General features: G+C 40.9%; 1 protein-coding gene across 1 annotated transcript; it reads left to right on the forward strand.

The window, feature by feature from the left end:
• The first annotated feature begins 424 nt into the window (after positions 1-424).
• LOC145410732 (uncharacterized) lies at positions 425-6,605 on the forward strand. The gene is made up of 4 exons (XM_080280838.1): positions 425-449; positions 1,050-1,679; positions 1,821-2,015; positions 6,511-6,605. Exons 1-4 carry the CDS (start codon positions 425-427, stop codon positions 6,603-6,605), a joined length of 945 nt encoding a protein of 314 aa, XP_080136964.1.
• The last annotated feature ends 10,577 nt before the right edge of the window (positions 6,606-17,182 follow it).

The following is a 17,182-nucleotide window of genomic DNA, read 5'->3' on the forward strand; positions in this document are numbered from 1 at the left end:
TACATGTGTCAAGTGTAGATATACAAGTGAAAACCTTGCTTGTCATAAATAATTCCCTCATTATTGCAAAAGCACACAATTGCAAAAATTAATTTTCACATTTTTTTCTTATAGCCTTAAAGTTTTTTTGTAGAGAAATGTGCATTTTTTACCATTATCACACTAAAAAAATTAGAACTTCACAGTCATTTCCCATTGGAAAAGTAACAATATAATTAGCACAATTTTTTAGGGACTTAGGCCGCAACCAGGGGAATGACTGAGAAATGATAGGTCGTGGCCAAAGGGTTGAAGGAATAATAGTCTGTGTTGAAATTTGATCCATTTTTTATGTGTTGAAATTTTATCCATTTTATATATTTACTATTATTATCCAGTAATAGTGATGAATTTTTGACACTGTTCATTGTAATGGGAGCATCTGATGACTGAGCATGGGTACAATGAGGGTAAGTCATCCTGTTGGTGGTAGACAGTAAGATTAACACCAAGGTAGAGTAACTGAAGTATAGTGGAAGTTGAGAGAGGTGGAAGGAATGATATAATGGAGGTGGTAAAGGAAGAACCAAATGTAAAGTTAGAATATGAGGTGAGTTACAAAATATTGGAGGTGGTAAAGGAAGAACCAGATGTAGAGTCAGAGTGTGAGGTGGGTGACAAAATATTGGAGGTGGTAAAGGAAGAACCAGATGTACAGTCAGAGTGTGAGGTGGGTGACAAAATATTGGAGGTGGTAAAGGAAGAACCAGATGTAGAGTCAGAGTGTGAGGTGGGTGACAAAATATTGGAGGTGGTAAAGGAAGAACCAGATGTACAGTCAGAGTGTGAGGTGGGTGACAAAATAATGGAGGTGGTAAAGGAAGAACCAGATGTACAGTCAGAGTGTGAGGTGGGTGACAAAATATTGGAGGTGGTAAAGGAAGAACCAGATGTAGAGTCAGAGTGTGAGGTGGGTGACAAAATATTGGAGGTGGTAAAGGAAGAACAGTCAGAGTGTGAGGTGGGTGACAAAATATTCCTCAGTGACAATGAGACTGTCCTGGACACAGTGTCCTCAGCTGAAGTTGAGCAGTTCAGATGTTTAGAGTGTGGTAAAGCATTTCCTTTTAAGAACAGTCTTACCCAACATGCAGTTATTCATTCAGGAGTGAAGAATTTCAAGTGTGATGAATGTGGTAAACTGTTTTCTCAGAAGGTTGGTCTCACTCAGCACCTATTAATTCATTCAGGAACGAAGAACTTCAGGTGTGATGAATGTGATAAACGATTTACACAGAAGGGTCATCTCACTCAGCACCTACTAATTCATTCAGGAGTGAAGAATTTCAAGTGTGATGAATGTGGTAAACAATTTACTCGCAAGCATAGTCTCACCAGACACCTATTATCTCATTCAGGAGTGAAGAATTTCAAGTGTGATGAATGTGGTAAACAATTTACACAGAAGAATAGTTTCACCAAACACCTATTAATTCATTCAGGAGTGAAGAATTTCAAGTGTGATGAATGTGGTAAACAATTTGCACAGAAGCGTGATCTCACTCAACACCTTTTAATTCATTCAGGAGTGAAGAATTTCAAGTGTGATGAATGTTGTAAACAATTTACACAGAAGAGTCATCTCACTCAGCACCTATTAATTCATTCAGGAGTGAAGAATTTCAAGTGTGATGAATGTGGTAAACAATTTACACAGAAGATTAGTCTCACCAAACACCTATTAATTCATTCAGGAGTGAAGAATTTGAAGTGTGATGAATGTGGTAAACAATTTGCACAGAAGCTTGATCTCACTCAACACCTTTTAATTCATTCAGGAGTGAGGAATTTCAAGTGTGATGAATGTGGTAAACAATTTACACAGAAGAATGGTCTCACCAAACACCTATTAATTCATTCAGGAGTGAAGAATTTCAAGTGTGATGAATGTGGTAAACTATTTGCATTGAAGGGTAATCTCAGCAAACACCTATTAATTCATTCAGGAGTGAAGAATTTCAAGTGTGATGAATGTGGTAAACAATTTACAGTGAAGGGTCATCTCACCAGTCACCTAATAATTCATTCAGGAGTGAAAAATTTCAAGTGTGATGAATGTGGTAAACAATTTACTCACAAGCATAGTCTCACCAGACACCTATTATCTCATTCAGGAGTGAAGAATTTCAAGTGTGATGTGGTAAACAATTTACACAGAAAGGTAGTCTAATCAAACACCTATTAATTCATTCAGGATTGAAGAATTTCATGTGTGATGAATGTGGTAAACAATTTAGACAGAAGCATGATCTCACTCAACACCTATTATTTCATTCAGGAGTGAAGAATTTCAAGTGTGATTAATGTGGTAAACAATTTCCAGAGAAGCGTAATCTCACTCAACACCTTGTAATTCATTCAGGAGTGAAGAATTTCAAGTGTGATGAATGTGGTAAACAGTTTACACAGAAAGGTACTCTCTACAAACTCCTGTTAATTCATTCAGGAGTGAAGAATTTCAAGTGTGATGAATGTGGTGAACTATTTGCACATAAGTGTAATCTCACTCAACACCTGTTAATTCATTCAGGAGTGAAGAATTTCAAGTGTGATGAATGTGGTAAACAGTTTTATCAGAGAAGCAGTTTCATCAGACACCTATTACGTCATTGTGCAGGGAAGAGTTTCTAGTGTGCTTAATGTGGTAAACGGTTGACTCGGTTGATGTCATCTGACACTGTTTTATTCATTAAGGAGTGAAGATAAACAAGTTTGATGAATGGGGTAAATAGTTTTAAGTTCTCTCCAGTATCATTTCAGGAGTGAAAAAATTTGAATTTGTGGTGACTGGAAAACTGTTCAGAAAAAATTCTTAACCCAAGGCGTCCCATCGACGTATGGGTACGTCACAACGTTTTGTAACAGCCAGTCCCGTCGACGTACTGGTACGTCGCGCAATAGACATGTTGCTGGTCCTGGGTAAACATGGCCAGTGCACTCTGCCATGTACTTAAAAACTTACGGTATATGTATCTTTTAATTTAATTTATCATTTGCACTGAACACGACGTGATAACTTTAATTCTTTGCGGCTGGAGGGAAGGAGCCGCCATGTTGGCGATGACGTCAGCATTCACACTGCACGACGCTCCAATCCATCACACAATACTTTACCAGTAAGATATGATAGTTGTACCTGCATGGCCACCGTAGATCTGAACTATCCCCTTCAGGTATGTTGTGAAGGAATACTTTTCATGGTGTAAATGGATGGTACCTGTTAGGTAAGTAAATTGTGGTGAAATCGACCAGATGTAGCTTACAGCTACACCATACCCGAGCGGTGCTCGTACCTCATGAGGTGGAAAGTGTTAAATGTATGCCGTACAGAATCAGTTGTATAAGTTTATAATAGTATTATGCTCATATTTAATATTTGATAACTTCATTATTAGTTTTCTGAAAAAAACAGTTTCAGTGACCCTGAACTACAGTACAATACTTCAGGGGAGTGTGACGAAATACCGAATCGGCGGTCATTTACCGAATCAACACCAAATAATTGGCACGTATTAATTGGTATTATAGATTTTATTACCATAGAGGTTCATATGTAATGCCACAAATTTAGTATTCATGTATATGTTTAGAGGTACTGTAATTTCTAAGTTAGATAGGGTGTAATCTGAATACTAGTCTATAAATTCCTGTCCTAAGTAGTAGTTCATATGTTAATGATTGATGTAGGGTTAACTTTATTTTTATATGTATACATCTCTGTATCTATGCAGGGGTGATGTAATTGTGAGTGTTGAGCTATGGGAATTCATCCATCTGGCAGAGTAATGTATAACAGATGCGTGCAACCTTCCCCTTGTTTGTGCGTCGTTGCCGGGCGCCAAGTTTAAACCTTAAACAGAACAATACTGGGTATGCAATTCTTTCTGTATCATTGTTGTGAAATGCTTACTAATGAAGCTGCTAGAACCCAAATATGTAAGGTTAATAGTCAAAAAAGCCAAAATAATGTAATTTGTGAGGACCAAATAGTCCCGCTTACCTTAACCATCACTAGATGGCATAAGCTACCCCAAACTCAAGGCGGGATGGCAGTAAATTCAGTATTTAAATTTAGTAATGATTGAATCCCAAATTTTCCCCAATTCAATCAAAAGTCCTAACGTCATGTGTGCACTACTATATAAATAGTGAAGAGAATTAAAACCCACCATATCGCAAAAACACAATCTCATTTGTTCTAGCAGTGGCATCCCTTGGTGCCCGACTTGCCACATTCGTTACCAAGCCCTGGTGGGTAACAGACGTTGATTCAGGTGAGCTGTACACATTCCTCCTTTCTCCCCCCTTGCTTGTTTAATCCTTACTTGTCGTGAACCATATGAAGTAATGTCGTTAAAAGCTTAACGTAGACATTCGTTACCAAGCCCTGGTGGGTAACAGACGTTGATTCAGTTCACAGACACCGTGACGTCGGGGATGTGCACGAGGCCATCGTGTGATATTACCCACAGACTTGTTGTACACACACACTTACACTACCCATGAATAGTTATAAACTGAATGTAGTAGAAATGGTATTATGAATCAATCAGGTGAACTTTATTTTTTTTTCGTGGATAAGGTATAGAATTTTGAAAATGTGGTCATGTAATGGAAAGGCGAATTCAAACTCATCAACCATTTTCTTTCTCTTATATTGATGTGTTAGAAAAATTGGGAGCGTTGAAGGGAACTTAGTGGTTGTGAGAAAAAATGTGATTTTTGAGTTGTTCCTTGAGGCTAAACAAGCCCGAGTGATGATGTATTTTTGGTGATTATGCATTAATGAGGATTATGAATTATTAATAATTATGAATTGATAGTGATTGTGAATTATTAGTGAATTGTATGATGAGATTATACTACACAGACGAAACAGAACACGAGTGATTATTTTTGGTTCGTGGCTATGCCAGCCCGAAAAGACAATTCATGCCAATAAATGTCCCAGTCTTGAGGCTATTGACAAGCCCAAGAATAACCGATAATAAAGAGTGTGGTATGATGACTTCAGAAATCACTTGAATATTCCAATTGTTTCGCATGGTGACAATATTGTATGACGTTCGCTGAAACCATGGTTTTAATTTACAACCCTATTACATATGACTAAAGGTCACGTAATTCAAAATGTCTGTTGATTAACCAGTATAGAATTATTAGAGTAAAGTGTATGTCATTTTTATACCCAATCAAGGGAATTATGTCCTCTCACGCATAACTCACTCCCCTTCCAGTTCAAGATTCCTCCGCTTTGGGAACGACGAACACACGTGGTACTGACTTATTCTCAACTCAGCCAAAACTACAAACGCTACCAAAACTATCTGTTAAACAATTAACCTTTATCATTCAAAGTCGAAGTTCTACCCCCCCCCCCTTTGTTTTTACTGAGGTGAATATTTTATCAGTCATTGAGGGGAGACTAAGTTGAGTACCATTTGTATTATCAACGAGTAAGTTGAACAGGACCAACAACGGTGGGAAGAAAAAAAATCCTATCGTTACACTGGTGTCAACCGGTAGGATAAAATACCTGGCATTACACTGATGAACAATAACGGTGGGATAAAAATTGTCCGGCGTTACACATACTCACCTAATTATCCGAAATGTAGTCAAATTTTTGTATTTAATTTTACCTTTTAAAAAATCCGGATTCACAGCGAAAACGCGCAAAAATTAGTGGAAGTGTTTCTCTTTTAGCTCAACAGCTTTCCTTGGCAGACTTCTGCTTTGTATAAATATTAATTTAACATACAAGTGCATTTATTTGCACTTTAAATCAGTATCTGTGCAAAATATAAGTCTGTCAAGGCATGTTGGTGATCTAAAGTAGAAATACCCGCTAACCTTAGAACGTTTTCGCTCTGACTCATAATATTCTATTAATAGTTAAATTAAGCATAGTGTTTTTACTGAATTTCAGATAATTAGGTATGCATGAACTTATATGGTGAAGAATATAATATTTTCACAACAGTAAAGACTGCATTCCAGCACTGGGAACTTCCGACGAGCATCCAGCCACCACTGTTTTCATTTATTGTTATTGGCTAGTATACAGAGGAATAATTTCCCTACTGTGCTTTTGTCAGTGCACTTACACATTGGAACGAAACATTAGCAATTATTCCTCTGTCACTGGACATTCTTAGAGGTCAGAAATATACACAGTGTATGTTGGCCAAACGTAAACAAAGCAGACTATGCTGCCTCAGTGTGAGTAGTGATGTCACGGCCAATCACAGGCCGTTTCAGAGTCACGTGATTTTTTGGCTACTTTATCTGTTATTTTTTCATGTTTCTGCACATTTCTTTTCGAAATAATAGTTGACATAGTTATTTTCTGTGTATCTTTTACCCATAGAAGTATCTAACTTCAAAAAAATTTTGACCGGAAACTCGTCTATTGCAAGGTTCATAATTTGCACAATTTTCAAATCTCATGCTTGATTTTGGAGTACGCAGGGTCGGGAGACCTTCTCTTACCTGCCACGGGGCGGGGACACTCGGCTACCTCGCGAGACCCGCGCTCAATTTCAGCTCAGTCACTCACCTGTTAGCAGTGACCCAGGTCAGACATGGCGCACAGTGGTCTCTCAGAGGAGCAAATTCAAGCAGCCCTGGACGCCTTCACAGGCAACAGTGATTCGCCCCTCGATGATGAGATGGCAGACAAGGATTATGTACAACCAGAGGAAGAGGCAAGTAGCAGCAGTGATGAGGAGGTCCTGTCCCCGAGGAAGCAGCGTTACGTCACTTATCGTGCCATGAGAGTGCGCCAGCCTGCAACAAAACATCATGCAATCACCTCTCTGCAGCCCCTACGTGATGTGGAGGCCGAAACCGAGGACGAGGACGGAGCCGTGGGACGTGCTGCCACGTGGTACGGCCACGAGATCATCACAATCGCGGCCCCGAGCGCACAGCATGCCGTTCTATGAGGTATGGGCCTAGTGTTTTATTTGGGGAGGGCAGAAGTGGCGTGGAGGGAGTGGGGAGTGAAATTGAAAGTGTAGGGGCGGTCACTGAAAGTGAGAGTGGCGGGAGTGAGTCATCACTCTCATGTGGTGGTGCGAGGCAGCGAAGCGTATCACGTGGGGCAGTGAGGGTGCGTGGTGAATCACGTGGTGTGGTGATAGAGCGGGGAAATGAGATGAAGCCACTCCCCGGCACGTCTTATGCTCCCCAATATTCCCGGACTTACTCCCCACAGCCCCCTGATGTTCCCCAAGGCTGTAAGGGTAAGGGAGAGAGGAAGGGTAAAGGCTGAGGGAAGAGGAGTGCGAGTGGGGAAGCCCTCCACACTCCTCCTCCCCAATCTCCCCACCAGCATCTCCCCACCCTGACGATGGGGGCGAGGCTAATGTGAGTTGGAATTGGGAAGATGGCAGTGATTTCTCTCCCATCATTCACCCATTCACTGAGCAGGGGCGCGCTGTTGCACGGCTCCTGGGATTCACCGTTGCTCCACCAGGCTGGATTTTTTCCACCTGTTCTTCAGTGAGGGTTTTGTGGAGCAGATTGTGGAACAAACCAACCGTTTTGCTAGCAGCCAGCGCCTTGAGAGTGAACGACTGGGCACAAGGAGCCAGCATTTGATCATTTATGATTACCCTGTCTCCCTGGCAGAGATGTTTGTATTTTTTACCTTGGTACTTTTTATGGGTATTTTATGTAAAAACAGAATTCCGGCATACTGGACAACGGACCCTATCATGCAGACACCTGTATTTGGCAAGATCATGAGCCGTAATCGGTATCAGCAAATTCCAAGCCACCTCCACTTTTACGATGCTGATGATTTTGCCAATGCAAATGACACTGATAAGATGAGGCGAATTAGGTTGGTTTTTGCTCACCTACGGCAAACATTCCGTTCCTCATTTTATCCCTATAGAGACCTTATCATAGACGAGAGTCTCATGTTGTGGAGAGACAATATTTCTTTTTGCCAGTATATACCCAGCAACAGGCACCATTTTGGGTTCAAGATCTTTGTTATGTGTGATTGTAGGACTGGTTATGTGCAAGACATAGTCTTGTACACTGGTGCACATAATAGAATATCAGAGTATTGGACTGTCTGGAGCAGTGGTAAAGACAGTGATTGAAGAGTACCTTCATCATGGTCATGTCCTCTACCTGGATAACTGGTACACTAGCCCTCTTCTCGCTCGTTATCTACACGTGCATGACATGGGACTCTGTGGTACCGTCAAGGTGAATCAGCGTCACATGGTCAAGGTGGGGCGGAAACTAGAAAAAAATGAGGTGGTCTTCTTCAAGGCTAACAGCATCCTAGCTACAGTGTGGAACCACAACAGAGAAGTCTGCCTCTTGTCCACGGTTCACCGCCCATTGATGCACCATACAAAGTCCGTGGATTACTGTAGCGAGAGGAGGTGCCGCATCTGGAAACCTGAGTGTGTGCTTATAACATCAACATGTGGCTGATGGACCAGTCTGACTCCATGTTATCCTCTGTCGAGTGTGCCAGGACCACAATGAAGTAGTACAAGAAGCACTTCTTTCACCTGCCCGATATAACTGCCCTCAATTGCCACCACCTGCACGCCATGACAGCAGGAGTGCAGGAAACCTTTGAAGGGTTTGAGGTAGCTTGGCCATGAGATTATAGCCCAGTATGCGGTCGAGAGGACCCAACAACGCACATGCACTACCCCTACTGCCCAGACTCCCCTGAGAATTTTTGCCCGCCATTTTCCCACTCCTATACCTCCCCAGCCAAATAGACCAAGGCCCCAACGCAGGTGTCGTGTGTGGTAATTCCCGTGTGAGACCCACCACTCAGAGAAAAGACACCCGCTATGAGTGCGTTGAGTGTAACGTGGGTCTCTGCATTGACCCTTGTTTCAGTGAATATCACACCTTGATGCAGTATTAATATGGTGTGAATGCAATATGACACTCATACTCAGGAAAAAATGCGATATACAGACACTCAGTGTAATTATAAGGCCCGTAAATATGTAAATACAGAGATAACCCGATTATCCGGGCTATATGGTGTTAAGGGGTGCCTGATTAATCCGAAAGCACGATTAATCCGGCGGAAACACAAGTACTGTACTGTTAGACTGATTTATTTACCGGTAAATGTACACTTAAGTACCAGAAAGACCTTTCCAGTTCAATGTATATTCCTCCAGCTTGTTTCAGTATTTTTCAGACTATATTCAGTTCGGTAAATCACGTTTTCTTACTGAAAGATTTCCTCCCTGTTAGTATCGTCACGTTCTAAAGCTGTACCTACGATTGTTTCCAGCACAATGGACGAAACTCATCGTACTCAAATGTGGACTTCGTTTCCCAACTTCCCAACTGAAGATTAGGTTAGGTTACATTATTAGGTGCAGTTAAGCTAGGTTATGCCAGGTTTAAACACTTAGATTAGAACAGTGTCTTCTTCCATTATGTTAACGAATCAAAGAGTCGTCACACCAGAACAGATAAAAACAGCGGGGAAAGATTTAACAAGAAATGTTTATTTACCAACCCAGAAATAATCAGAAAAATATAACAGACTATCAGGATGAACTGATTTGGTAAGGTGCTTTTACTGCTTACAGCAAAGCGTATGTTTACCCCCCTCAAATACTCAATGTTCGTGAGTTCAGAAATTTGTGTACTCCCGTGGCAGACCTTGAAACCATTTTTCAAAGTTATAAAGTCAGTTTCTTTTTCTTACAGATGTGAAAAGACTCGTCTGGTACACCTGGCTTTTTCCCCTCCTCCCTAAACCCATCTTGTGATTTGTTATGATTCGTGAAAGAAAATTAGGGGGCATGTTACATTAGAATTTAAACATAAAGTTAGGGTGCATGTTACTTTAGCATTTAAACATATCGGCGAAAACATCTGGGATGAAAGGACCGCCGAGCTGTTTGGGATTGTAGAGTAGGGTCGTATAAACATACCAGTGGCCTTGGTTCCCTTCCCATAATTGTTCGCAGTTTTTATGGCTCTCCCTAACTTAACGTTACTGACACCGGTACAGTAAAGCATTGTTCAAGGCTAACAGCCATAAGAGGTTAATGGAATACATTATTGTTTGTATCAATACTCTCTTTCACACATACACGAACGAACAAAAGAATGTGCAATAAATGTACACTTAACTGTAAGGAGCAGAAATAACTGTATGCTCTGTCGGTCCGAAATGTGTTGGGAAGAGACATCGAACAATGAATGTGGAACTGAATGCCACCTTACAAGAACACTTGAGATGAAAGTATTTTTTCTTATTAGTAAACATAATTGTTCCATTTCGTCCCCTATAATTGTGAAACTCTTAAATTTTCGTCCAAGCATACAGCGTAATAACCTTACTAATTCAATTCATATTCTCTAGTTTGTTTTTGTATTTTTCTAGTTTGTTTTCTTATTATCATAACGTTCCTTAAGCCTTACCTACGTTTGTTTCCGGCATAATGGAAGAAACTTACTCATAATTAGGGTGCATGTTACATTAGCATTTAAACATATCGGCGAAAACATCTGAGATGAAGTGGCAGGCCGCCTGATTGTTTGAGATGGTAGAGGGGTCGTGAAAACATACCAGTGACCTTCGTTCCCTTCCCATAATTGTTCGCAGTTTTTTATAGCTCTCCCTAACCCAACATCCCTGACACCAGTACAGTAAAGCATTGTTCGAGGCTGACAGCTATGATGGGGTTAATGGAATGCATTATTGTTTGTATTAATTCTCTCTTTCACACATACAGTACACTTAAGAACGAACAAAAGAGTGAACAGTAAATGTAAGAGGAAGAAATAACAATGCTCTGTTGGTCCGAAATGTGTTTGGAGGCGCGATACCTAACGAAAAATGCAGAACTCAATGCTAACTTACGAGAACACATGAGATGAGTATTTTTTTTTTTTTTTCTGATTAGCAGACATTCTTGTTTCATTTCGTTCCCTAAAACTAGGAAACCCATTACTTTTCGTCTAAGCATACAGCCTAAAGACCTCACCAATTCACTTCATATTCCTCCAGTTTGTTTTCTGTGTTTTTCTATATTGAGGGTAGTAAATTACCTTCTCTTGCTGAAAGATTTTCTCTTTTATCATGTTCTTTAAGCCGTACCTACGATTGCTTCGGGCATAATGGAAGAAACTCATCGTACACAAAAGTGGATTTAGTTTCCCAATTTCCCAACTGGAGCCCAGGTTAGGTTAAATTATTAAGTAGTTAAGCAAGGTTAGGCTACGTCAGGAGTAACAGTTGCCTCACCAAACTCCATCCTACCACCCTTGTGATCGAGTTGTGAGCAGGAGGTGTGGGTGGGGGCAGGGTGAGCAAGACTCTCTCTGGTTTATCCATGCCTCTCTCCCTAGAAACTGGATGCTTCCTGTTTAAACCGGAGCTATCGTACGGATAATTCTATGAATTACCATACCACTGAACCATTGGGTCATGGCCCGGATATACCGAAAGCTGGATAATCCGAGCCTGGATAATCGAGCTTCCACTGTAGTAGTATAAAGTGGAAACGGGTGTATTGTAAGTGGAAAATTATTATCTAAGTGCATAAATATATTCTAAGTCGAAACATTCCTAGCGAGTGAATACAGATGCGATATTCTGATGCTCAGTGTAATAAACAAGGCCTGTAAATATGTAAATATTAGTATAATGTGGAAACGGGTGTAATGAAAATGGGGAAGTATATTGGAATTGAAGAAATAAAATATAAGTTGAAACACGAGTGGTAGCGAGAGTGCTTACTACGTGAATATGCGCTAGCATTTCGCTAAATATCCTCGTAAGGAATGTAAATAAGTGAAAACATTTACATTGTTTGAAATATGGTATAACGTCATGGAAACAATAATATGAAAGTAAAAAAATGTAATGTACGTTGAGGAAGTCATAGCGAGTGTGCTGAGTAGGGAAATATGCACAATAATTATGCTAAATATCTAAATAAGGAATATAAACAGCTGAAAACATTTACATAATGCAAAAAATGGTAAAATGTCATTGAAACAGTATTATGCAAGTAGGAAAAATGATATGTTTCATGAAACAAGAAACTTAGCAACTAACGTGTAACCAGTGTGACCAAACTCGCTATGCTTGCACAATGGAACAGTGCATATTTTTCCTATATATCTCAGTGAAAACCATTATATTCTTGTTGTGATTGTTTATTAGTTCCCAATCAATAAATGTAGACGTGTTCTTTATTGTTTCTCCCCAAATTACCTACCATAGAAAACATGAGAGCCTGACACGTCAGTGACAGAATACAATACCTGACGTGGGGAGGCTCACCTGTTCTAACCACTTATGGACCCCAGTAAGCCTTTTCTTGGTGATTTTCCTTTGTTTCTCAACAAAAACAGGTTTTAGCCAAAAATAAATTTTTCCAAAATAGCTCGGGATTGGGGGATATAGGAGGTGGGAAATCGTTCGGGACGTGATGGGTTAATCACTTTTTTTTTTTTTTTTTTTTTTTTTTCAAGGAAGAAGGAACCAAAAGCCACGAGCCCACAATAACAGTTCCTTCCAAGAGAAAAACAAAATACAATAGAGAGCCAAATTCAAGATCTGATCATTACGAGATGCCTAGACACACTGCGTTTGAAAGACTGGAGATCATAGGTAGCAGGAAATACAGACAGAGGGAGACAGTTCCAGAGTTGACCTGTTGCATAAATGATGGACTGGGAATAACGGTTAACTCTTGCATTAGAGAGTTGGACAGAAAAGGGACGAGAGTTTGCTGCTAGACGGGTGCTACGCGCCCGCCGTAGAGGTGAAGGAATGCATACAGACAGTTCAGAGGAGCAATGACCATTGAAGTTGCGATAGAAAAGAGATAAAGATGCAACAGTGCGGTGAAGAGACAGAGGTTGAAGGGAGTCAGTAAGAGGAGAGTTAATGAGACGAAAAGCCTTTGACTCCACCCTATTGAGAAGAGCTGTATGTGAGGAGCCTCCCCACATATGAGAGTTGTACTCCACACAGGGGTGGATAAAATCCCTGTCTAGAGTCAACAATTGTGCAGGGGTAAAGAAAGAACGGAGTTGGCTTAGCACACCCAGTCCCTTGGAAGCATATTTTACAAGAGATGTAATATGATGTTTCCTAGATAAATCCTGAGTAAATGAAACCCCAAGGTTCAAGGATGATGCAGGATTAAGCTGAATATTATTAAACATTAGTGGGTATACCTGTGGAAGATTCTGTCGGGTTGATAGGTGTAACAACTGAGTCTTTGATTAATTAAAAACAACCAGATTATTTTTACCCCAATCAGAGATACGTGCCAAGTCAAACATTAGGTGTGCCATAGCCTCATCCCTTGTTTGTTGAAGTAACTGCTGCGTTGGGCGTTGCGGGAACCGAATGGAAAGGTGAAGGGTGGAGACATCAGCGTATGAGTGGATAGGGTTAGATGTACAGCTTAGAAGGTCATTGATGAATAAAAGGAAGAGAGTTGGTGATAGGACAGAGCCCTGAGGAACTCCACTGTTGATAGATCTAGGAGAAGAACGGTGGCTGTCTACAACAGCGGCTGTAAAACGACCAGAAAGGAGGCTAGCGATGAAGGCACAGATAGAAGAATAGAAGCCGTAAAAGGGCAGTTTGGAAATTAAAGATTTATTCCAGACTCGATCGAAAGCCTTTGAGATGTCAAGTGCAATGGCAAAGCTTTCGCCAAAGTCCCGAAAGGAGGATGGTCAGGAGTCTGAAAGGTAGGTGAGAAGATCACCAGTGGAGCGTCCCTTACGGAATCCATACTGACGATCGGAAAGAAGGTTGTGATAGGAAAGATGCCTTTAAAATTTTTCTATTGAGAATTGACTCGAAAACTTTTGAAATACAGGACGTTAAAGCAATTGGACGATAGTTGGAGGGTTGGGATTGGTCACTCTTCTTTGGGACCTACTGAATGAGAACAAACTTCCAGCAAGAAGGAAAGGTACAAGTGGACAGACAAAGGCGAAAAGAGTTTGCCTAGGCAGGGTGTAAGCACAGAAGCACAGTTCTTGAGAACAACAGGAGGGACTCCATCAGGCCTATATGCCTTGTTAGTATGGAAGGCAGTGATAGCAGAAAATACATCAACTGAAGAAATTTTAATGTCAGCCATGAGGAAGTCAGAGGGGAAAGTGATGGAGGAACGGCACCGGAATCGTCTAAGGTGGAATTGGAGGAGACAGTCTGTGCGAAGAGATCTGCTTTATCAGTAGAAGAAATAGCTACAGAACCATCAGAGTAGAAAAGAGGAGGGAAGGATGATGAGGTAAAGTTGTTAGAAAGGTTTTTGGCAAGGTGCCAGAAGGAGTGGGAAGAATTCGAGTTGGAGAGTTGGGAGCATTTAGTACGGATGAAATTATTTTTAGTAGAGCGAAGAGCAGATTTAGCAGGATTCCGGGCAGAAACATAAAGATGATGTGATTCAGGGGTGGGTTGGCTCCGATACCTTTTGTAGGCCCTCTCCTTGTTGCGGACAGCATTAGAACAAGCATGATTAAACCAAGGCTTTCTTGCGTTAGTCAGAGGATATGAGAATGGAATGTATGCTTCCATGCCCGAGAGAATAACCTCCGTAATGCGCAAGGCACACTCAGATGGCTCCCGGCCATGGAAGCAATAATCATTCCAGGGAAAATCAAGGAAGTACTGCCTGAGGGCCTCCCCAATCCGCGGCTCCAAAATGCCACAGACAACGTTTCCCTGGAGGGTCCACAGGCCGTACCGGAGTGATAGGACAGGTTAAGGTAATAAGGTTGTGATCGGAGCCTAACAGAGAGAAAAGATTAACAGAGTAAGCAGAAGGATTAGTTGTAAGGAAGAGATCAAGTATGTTGGAGCTCTCTCCAAGGCGGTCATGGATACGGGTAGGGTGCTGTACAAGCTGCTTTAGGTCATTAAGGATAGAAAAGATGTAGACTTGTTCACCAGGTGGATCAGTGAAAGGAGAGGAGAGCCGTAGGTGGTGGTGAACATTGAAATCTCCTAGACTGGAGATTTCAGAGAAAGGAGAAATGGATAGAATGTGTTTCATCGTAGAAGTAAGATAGTCGAAGAACTTTTTATAGTCAGTTGAATTAGGGGATAAGTAAACAGCACAGATATATTTAGAGAATGACAGGAAAGCCGAAGGCAGTGCAGAGAATTCAAAAGAATCGAGTTCAGGAACACGAGAGCAAGATAAGTCGTTGTGTATATATACACAACAGCCACCTTTGGCTTTGAAATGAGTATAGAGAAAGTAGGAGGATACAGAAAAGGGTTTGCTGTCAGTTGCCTCTCGGTTTGAAAAAGAAGGTGAGGTTTAGAGGAGGAGAGGTGGTGCTCAACAGAGCGAAAGTTAGAGGAAAGGCCGCGAATGTTGCAGAAATGAAGAAGAGAGGAAATCGGTCGGGTCGTGATGGGTTAATCACTTTGCACTTGACAATTCATTCAGGTGTGAGAACAATTATATAGTTATGATGAATGAGGCAAAGCTTGAAGAAGAAATCAGGCTTTAAACAGGCATGGTGCCATTCACTAACAAGTGAGGGAGAACACGTTTTATCTCATCTTGGATTGCCAATTTAACCCCTTCGTTACCACATTCCCCCCCTCCCTGCTAAGCTACCCCCCCTGCCAAACCGACTTCCCCCAGGCGTGGCTCTCTTGTGGGGTAGTATTTATTTTATCATTACATCATTTCTATTTGCTTTATATTATTTATTTTTGTATTGGTAAGTAGATATTGACCACGAGATGTGTTTATGATGTTAAAATAATGTACATGACATAATATATATGTCAAACCAACTGATGTAGTAAACATACAATATACAGATAAATATAGTAGATAGAGATATAAATCAGTGAATAAGGAAGAGATTAATTATTGTATTATTTACCTTGTAAGTATGAAGAAGATCCATGAAGAATGAGGTAGGCAGCAGGGAGGTCAAAAGTAGGTGGGGATGGGGTGATACACTTCAAGGCCAAACTGATATCAGAATCAGTATCACTCTCCCCACAACTATCAGCTCACTTCATTGTCATTCTCAGGCATGTACTCCTCATCAGAGTCGCTCACAGTTATGTAAGATTGTGTTTGGTTATCGTCAGACACTTCTAAGTCACTATCCAAGTCAGATTCATTGCCGTAGGACGCCATGGCACTGAAGTAAATCCAAAAGCACTGACATGTGCGGCTGCTTGAAAAACACTACGGCATGCTCCCATGTACTGTCACCTCTGCGATCCAGACTTTTACGTGGTCAAAAGGGGCAGAAATCAAGTCACTATTGATGACCAGTGTGTGCTGGAACGGTCGGGAACTCAGGTTGATGGAGACTTCCACTAGCGGCCTCTTCGGTTGCGTTTATTACATTTCAAGTGGTCAAGGTAAGAGTGGTAGCATGCCAAAAAATGGCGGGGCCAGTCTCCAACCCGGCCAACCCAAGCCCAGCCATTGCAATTTCCCCCAAATGCTTCTAAGGTTACACATTAACAAACTACTAGGTAAGCTCTATACCACCAGTTCTCAAGGGTTATACAAACAATAGAGTTCGAGTGGGAGGAAATGTGTATTAACAAGACCAAAAAGGAAAAAAAAAAAAAGTAGAATCTTCCCATCTATTAACCTCACAGATTAATCCTGAATTAGTTGGAACATTAAAAAAAAATATATATGGTCCTAATGTTAAATGCCACAAAACTTAGCTCCTTTGTCCCAGTCTAATGTGTTTCTTCATAATCGTCCCTCTGAGCACATAGTTCACTGATTCAGTCCTCTGCCACTCCCGACCTTGACTTCCACACTGGGACCTTGACTTACGCACTGGGACCTTGAATCACTCACTGGGACTGACCTCCACACTTCATCTTTGACTCACTCACTGGACTTCGACCTCCACAGTTGGACCCGCTAGAAATTAATATGTACAATGAATAACTATTCTCACTAATGCAAGTAATCCCTTCACATGATCAAGAAAGTCTCATACAAAAGAAACATGAGTTATAACACTCGGCATCTCAAGTACAGTAATCCCTCCAATATCCGACTTAATAGGGCCATAGTGTCACGGGGTTTTTATAATATCACGGTAATTTTGAAATATAAATGGTTAAATATTATTTAAATTGATAATA

This window comes from Coenobita brevimanus, chromosome 86 (assembly GCF_032717465.1).
Source record: "Coenobita brevimanus isolate Jiangsu-jjx chromosome 86, ASM3271746v2, whole genome shotgun sequence".
Classification (NCBI taxonomy): domain Eukaryota; kingdom Metazoa; phylum Arthropoda; class Malacostraca; order Decapoda; family Coenobitidae; genus Coenobita; species Coenobita brevimanus.

Bases quoted from the DNA above. Each gene is read 5' to 3' on its own strand.
- LOC145410732 (XM_080280838.1), top strand. From the start codon at position 425: ATGACTGAGCATGGGTACAATGAGG. The intron at 1,680-1,820 runs GTAAACAATTTA...TTCATTCAGGAG, and splicing joins TTTCAAGTGTGATGAATGTG to TGAGGAATTTCAAGTGTGAT. The intron at 2,016-6,510 runs GTAAACAATTTA...TGGAGTACGCAG, and splicing joins TTTCAAGTGTGATGAATGTG to GGTCGGGAGACCTTCTCTTA.